Source organism: Scleropages formosus, chromosome 15 (assembly GCF_900964775.1).
Source record: "Scleropages formosus chromosome 15, fSclFor1.1, whole genome shotgun sequence".
NCBI classification, from domain to species: Eukaryota; Metazoa; Chordata; class Actinopteri; order Osteoglossiformes; family Osteoglossidae; genus Scleropages; species Scleropages formosus.
In genome coordinates this window covers 19192196-19199581 of record NC_041820.1, presented here as the reverse complement: position 1 = coordinate 19199581, position 7386 = coordinate 19192196, and the positions used below count along the sequence as shown (strand labels likewise).

General features: G+C 44.7%; 1 protein-coding gene across 1 annotated transcript; it reads left to right on the top strand.

Moving 5' to 3' along the window:
- Nucleotides 1-4226: 4226 nt before the first annotated feature.
- On the top strand, nt 4227-6233 carry prph2lb (peripherin 2-like b). The gene is made up of 3 exons (XM_018727400.2): nt 4227-4807; nt 5433-5679; nt 5961-6233. The coding sequence occupies exons 1-3, from the start codon at nt 4227-4229 to the stop codon at nt 6231-6233; spliced, it is 1101 nt and encodes a 366-aa protein (XP_018582916.2).
- The last annotated feature ends 1153 nt before the right edge of the window (nt 6234-7386 follow it).

Here is a 7386-nt window from a genome sequence, read left to right as displayed (position 1 = left end):
GGCCTGGACCAACAGTGTGTCAACACATGGAACAAGAACCAATCTCAGCAGTTCCTCGAGACATGGTGGTGGGTAGTTTGGCTGCTCTGGGTCCCCTGAGGTCCAGAGAGGCCCGTGCTTTTGTTCCAAAAGAGAGATCATGCTCTGCACCAATGAGCCACACTCCTCCTTTGGCACCTCCTCTCTAACCAAACATTCAGAGAGGGGGAGAGAGGATTAATACCATCTCATAAAATACCCACCGTGCATTGTTCATTAAACCATGGCTTGCAGGCTTATCTGTTACCCAGAAAAGTCCTGGTGAGCCCTTCTGTGGTTCTCTTTCAGCTCCCGCCACATTCGAGTGATCCGCATCTTCTGCTGCGAGTCTGGAGAAGCGCAAAACAATCACCCAAGGAATGTCTGGATTTAATTGCTGCTCCTCTTTCTATTGTGTCTAATCGCTCTACTGTGAATTTCGTCTGGTAGGCTATCGCTACGGTAACGCAGGCTCATCTCCAATTAATGAAGCTTTTGAGAGGTGCTTTAGCTGATGATATCACAGCAGTCAGTGTTGTGTTTCAGCAGAGACCTGTGTGTTTATGCCAAGAGCAAGTGCTTAAATTGTACTCCTGTGTCCTTGGAGGGGTTTCACTTTGAACACGTTATTGTTTCTGATACAGAGTCAGGGGAGAGGCTGTATTCTGAGCACCTACAAAATTGCCATTTGTTTGATTGGAGAGCAAAGTCTGATTAAAATACTTACTCCCCTACCCTTCAGCTTCAGATGACGTCTTTCGTCAATAAATAACTGAATATACTGTACATACGTACGCCTGAAGGTTACGATGCAATGGACTGGAGAGGCCCTCATATTTAATCAAGGAGAAGAAGAACGGTGAGGAGGGCCTGCTGTATTACCAGGTGGGTGAGGGAGAAGTCCCATGATGCTCAACCACTGCAACAGTCGGCCTAGCCAGAGGTGTCGCTGCAGTGCCCGGTGCTCCTCCTTCCATCGCGCTGCCTCCACACCTACAGCACACCCACAGAGCACCAGTGATCCAGAAGGGAGCAGATACTGGGAATTGTTTTGAATGTGAATATCAGTAGCATGTTGACACAACTACTTGTACTTACCTGTACTATTTACTACGACTACAAATGAACACCTGTAAATATAAACAATTTATACACACGCACACACACAAGTTCACTGATTTACCCAGCCAGTGGTGGTCCAGCCCCCACTTAGTGAGTGATGATAAGTTCCTCAGCCTCTGCAGCAGCTGGTGGACCTGTGTGAGGGTGTGTTGGTCCAGGTACATCCACAGACCCTGACAACAGTTGAAACCTGAAGCCATATGGAGTTCAGCGTAGCACATTGCAGTAAATAAATAGGCTTTCTATAATCCAAGCCATAAGCTCAACCAACCAAATGGCTCCAGTCATGGGATGAACGTGAAGAAAACTTGTCATCGTTCTTTACCCTTTAGACTAGGCTTACATTTACATTTATTCACTTAGCAGACTCTTTTCTCCAAAGTTACGTACATCTCATAGAAAATACAGTTTGTCCATTACATTCGTAGAGAGAGACATAGCTGCAGATGTGCGATTCTTAAGTACAGTTAGTTTCCTGCACCGGCGTTTATCACACAAGTGGCTTATTAGATTCTTATTAGTAGTAAATGTTTGAAAGGATTGAAATCAGAAAGGGAAACACGGTTTCTCCATTTCCATACTCACAGAGAGAGAGTAAGTCTCGCTTGCTGAGATCGGCCATTTTTTCAATCCAGTTACAAAGGCTCTCTAGCTGGTTGCCCCCATCTGTGCTCCCTGGAAGAAGGAGAAGAGTCATCAGGTGTCAGGTGCCATGAGGAAGGGCCCTGCGGTTTTCCCCGGAGCAGTGTGGTCACCTTTGGCCGAGAGGGCCTGCAAACATCGCAGGATGGACCTCACATTGTTACTGCCCAGGGCTTGTGTCCAGTTCTCTTGGTCCACCGAACACATGGTTGGAGACCCCACCTCCAGTGAGTCGTGCCTGCGCCTGACAGCACCTATAAAAGCGATCCGCACAAACAGCGATACAAATACACCACTGGATACCGGTGGACGTAGACCGCCAACATGCAGTGGCTCATGAAATCCAGTACCAGATAAAAGAGCAGACTTAGAACAACACAATGACCTTTTCCCTGCCAAATGCAAGGTCATTTTAACAACCACCGAGCCTGGATCCCTTATGATTTAGAAGTTGTGTTGCAATGAGCGCAATGACCCAGCTCTTGTAATGTTCCTCTCTATGATGTTCCCATCGGAAAACACTTATTTCCTGAAACCATAACTGAACTTGCTAAAATATTGAATCAAATGTACGCAAAATGTCACATACAACTCGTTTGTTGCCTGTTATGGCTCCAAAACCTCAGGCCATACGGTAAGCACTGGGAATCACAAGGTATAGTAGCTAGTATGCAAACTCACCAGAGTGCCTCCAGTTCTCCTGAGTCCAGATACCTTCAAAGGGTTGAGACAGCATGCCCTCCGGTGGTGTCCCTCAGCGGTCAGTTCTAAATCCATGCGCAGAGTTCAGAATTGGCTCTTACCCAGCCTCGAATCAAACCGATTAGGGCATTCCCCACCTGTCACAGTGATGCTCCCTCCTCTTCTGGGCACCACTCTCCTTTTCACATCCTATTCCCAGCCCCCCGGTGTAGTGACAGTGTCCCCATTGTGCGTCCAAGCGTGTTTTCCCTAGACACAAGCTCCTTTAAGGCCTCCTAATCCAGTAATCCCTTTTGGCGTGGCTGCGTAGGAACGCCATACAACTAAACTGTGCCAAATGAGGTTAGCCTGGTAAGCGTAAACACGACTGGAAAGCCGTGGTGACAAACCCCAAACTCCTGGTAGCCTAATTATGAATGGGGCTAATGGAACTTACACCATCTGAAGAGTAGAACCCTTTCCAGCAGGACAGATACAAAGAAAGGTTGTCAGGAAAAGAAACCATCTTGCATACAGGCTCTGAAGGAAGGGAAAAAAAAAATCACTCTTCTCCCTTAGGTTGTTTAGAACGTCTTTGGGACAACAGGTCTTCTGATATGCAGCTCAAACCATCCTCTTTTACCGCATGCGTGATGTTCAATATTCAACATACACACACCTGTGCCCTTCTTACTAGACTGAGATATGCAATTATTTAGACGACATAGAAACAATGGAAAAAGTTCCATAGGTGCACTTTATTACACAAAACATGGAATGAAGGAGAAGTAGGGTTGCGCATCGATCAGAGCTGCCCAGGTGCTTGAAACCGTACTCGTAAATCTTATGGGCTCATGTCTGATTAACAGGGATTACACAGAGGCTAAGAGCAGGGGCATGGAAGTCACTTTCCAGTGTCCAGAGACCGTCTGGCTGACTGAGCAGGTGAAAGAGCTAGCTGGAGATGCTCCTTAGCAAACAGACACACAAACACGCTACAAACAACCCACTTCAGAACTCCACCATATGAGACCTGTTCAAGGTAAGGATCGCTTCTATTCTGTATTGCTGGAGCAGCTGGTAGTGCTGCCTATGGACACAAAGGTCACAGGTTTGAATCCTACCTCCAGCTATAGTACCCTTGAGCAATGTCCATATCTTGAGTTGCTCCAGTAAAAATTTAATGGGTAAATACTTGTAATTTTCTTTGGAAAAAAGCATTATCTAAATGAATAAATGGAAATGTTGGGTCCAAAGCTTTCCACAGCACCTAAATCCTTCCATGGTTGGATCAACAGAAGAGGTTAAACTGATGCAGGGCAATTTATTCATTTATCAGATGCTTTTCTCCAAAAAAAGGTACATCTCTGAGAACAAAGCAAAAAAGTGCATTACACCAGAGAGGTGACTACAAACGTGACGGTACAAAACATGACTTTGGTCTGCAGCGTTTCACCTGTATTCTAGTCTAGCACTTGGTCTGAAGCAGATCTTAATTCTGGGCCAAAATGAGTACTACTAGTTCTAGCACTGCCAACAACATTAACGTACTGCTGAGCTGTTGTCTATTTCTGTTTTTCAAGAATGCTATTGCTTATTAGTCCTGAAGTTTTAAAAATATCCCACCTAAGCTCCTTATGTTGGCCTCCACAAAGTAGGTGCTACCATATAGCCCAGAGCTCCCTTTGACCCAGGTCTTTTCTCCTATCTTTTCTTCATTTATTACAGGAGGGGTGTAAAAAAAAATTTGTACACCATTTAATATGGCAGTCCTGAAGGTGAAGTTCACCAAAAACAAGAGGGACAAGCTGGCCCAAGTGCTTTGGATTGTGAACTGGATATCTGTGGTGACAGGTATCATTCTTTTCAGCCTGGGTCTCTTCCTCAAGGTGGAGATCTCCAAGCAGCAGGAGATCATGCCCGACAGGCAGCTCCACATGGTGCCTAACATGCTGATCGCCGTAGGTCTCATTGCCTGTACAATCAACTTCCTAGGTGGCAAAATCTGCCATGACTGTGTGGACATAGCAAAGTACCTCCGCTGGAAGCTGTTGATGCTGCCCTACATCATCTGCACCTTCTTCTTCACCTTCTGTATCCTGGTGGGTGCGCTCATGTGCTACGGAATGCGCGGTGAGCTGGAGGAGTCTCTGCTGTCTGGGCTTCGTGATGCCATGCGCTACTACAAGGACACGGACACACCAGGACGTTGCTTCCTCAAGCGCACCGTGGACCTTTTGCAGATCCAGTTCCAGTGTTGTGGCAACAACGATTTCCGGGACTGGTTCCACATCCAGTGGATCAGCAACCGCTACCTGGACATGTCCAGCAAGGAGGTGGTACAGTAAGTAAATGGACAAAAGGATAACGGGATGCTGAGAAACAATGGGTCATTTACTGAGTGTATTAACATCTATGTGTAGTAAACTAAAACCTGTGCAGTTTCTACCATTGTCAGTGCTTAGGGTGACAAGAAGAACCATGAACAATGTTCAAGTAATAAGATTAATTCTCATATAGTTCTGTTAGCCATTTGGTAGGCTGCTTAAAGGGGGGAGCACTGATGCCACGACTTATAGTGGTGCTACTTCCTGTTCCATCTCCTGCGTGGTCCCAGAGTGCAGAGTGGACCTCAGGGCACCTCTCTAATGGTTCAGCACATCTGTGATTTTGGGAGACCTTATGAGAAATTCGACAATGCAGCCACATTTTTCTTCCCCATTTTAGTTCCATTATCCCCACTGAGACAGTATAAAAAGCACAAAACCATGAAAGAGGAATTGTAGACCCAATCAATACTGTAGTTTGTTCTACACTGGGGAGGATATCCCCATAGCACCAAGATCTCTCAGTTATAGCATATTGGTGTCATAATGGAGTTGTTCAGTTTAAGGACTTCATTTATATAGATTGATCTTCTGAAAAACGTTTGAGAGTGAAATGGCCTTCTCTCTACTACTTCCCTTCAGCCGTCTGCGAAGTAATGTGGAGGGCAAATACCTGGTTGATAGCGTGCCTTTCAGCTGCTGTAACCCCAGCTCCCCACGGCCCTGCATCCAACACCAGGTGACCAACAGCTCTGCCCACTTCAACTACGACTACGCAACAGAGGAGCCGAACCTGTGGAGACGGGGCTGCCGACAGGCACTGCTAGAGTATTTCACCCAGATCATGCAGTCCATCGGCCTCACTGTCATCATTACCTGGCTTTTTGAGGTGTGTAGGGCAACTGCCAAAAGAGGTAACAATTCATGTAGCAAGAAATATCAATCTTCAACTCTAAGGGTATAACTGCACTCAATTGGGAATTTCCATCAGCTACCACTTTAAAATTATTCTCTTTGACTGTTGAAGACCTAATCAAGATCAAAGCTAAAAAGGGATGCCCTACATTACACAGTTTTGGCTTTAAATCTCAATAGTTTTGGATTAAATATGCAGTAACAGTCATAGGTTGTCATGAGCACCACCTAACTCTCATCTTCTTCTTCCTGCAGCTATCGGTGTTGACAGGGGTGCGCTATCTTCAGACTGCCATGGAGAATGTCCTGCGGAATGGCAACCCTGACTCCGAGTCTGATGGCTGGCTGCTGGAAAACAGTTTTGTAGAAATGGCACGCTCCAACTTTAAGATCATCAAGAATTTGGGCAAGTGTAATCAGATTGACATTTCTGGCAGTGACGATCCCAATATTGATGTTCCCAGTTCTTCTTTTGCCCACTATGGACCTGGCAACCTTCCCACCAAACAAATTCCAGTGTACAGCTAACTCCTGTTGACCCTGTGAGCTGATGGTTCATGGTAAGGGTGATGTCAGGGCAGCCCACAATAAAAGCAACTCTACGGAGAATAAGATCGACAGCTAGGATGTAATATCTGGTGCTCTAAGGGATAAGACGACACAGGTCCAGAGTTAAAAAAAAAGAAAATGAAAGCAAAATTAAAGGAAACATTAACAATGACTGGAAAGAAAATGCAAAACTGATACTAAAAACAAGTCAAGGAAATAGAGGGACCAATGAAAGCTCAGGCTAAGGGTAACGAACACAAATGGTAGAGAAATACAAGCTCAGCAAAAGAGTTAAAAGGAAAGATGCATCATGGGACAACATGGGCAGGCCCTTTAGAGGTCAGTTTGGAACCTGTTTAAACACAGCCAGCTCAGAAAGCAGACCAGTGGCAACAGTCAAAAGGAACTACTTAAACTGCATTCCTCCTCTATTTACAGTTCATAGTGTTTTACAGTATTTGAGTGCTGGCTCATCAGCTTCAGGACTGTTTAAGGACTTCATCCATTTATAAAGACTTTTTTTTTTTTTTTTTTTTTTTTTTACTGAAAAACATCTTGAGTGTGGAAAAATAAGGCATAATTTTGGCAGGAACACGCAACACTTCCGAGCAGTCTTTGCCACACAAAGCGGGGAGTTTGCTTCTAAGCTCTTCTCAGAGCTCCAGTACAGAGCTAAGAGTTGCCTTGTGTCGGTTAAAGAACACTTTCATGCTAAGATTATGAATTTCACCATCAATCAACTATCAGCAATAATTTCTCAAAACTGCATTGAGTTTTAGAACAAAACCATAAGCAAGTGCTATTTTTTGTCATCATGTGCCTCAGCCCCCAGGACAAGTGTAGGGGCTTTAAATAAACACAAGCAAAGAGCAAATATTCTGATGTCTGAACAGGTTAATAAAAATCAGTTAATGATACACCCAGAAAATACAGGTACTTTCCTTCATCTCATGACAAAGCCTTTGCAGATTGAACAACACTGGAGAGACTAAGTAACTAACAGGTCATGTGACCTTTGATATTCTTGCTTTAAATTTAAGAAACACAAAGGATGAACACATTACTTTCATATTTTCATTGAGTACTGAAATTACAGTTTACTGCATCAGTCTTTCCTCAGGATTTAAGTTAC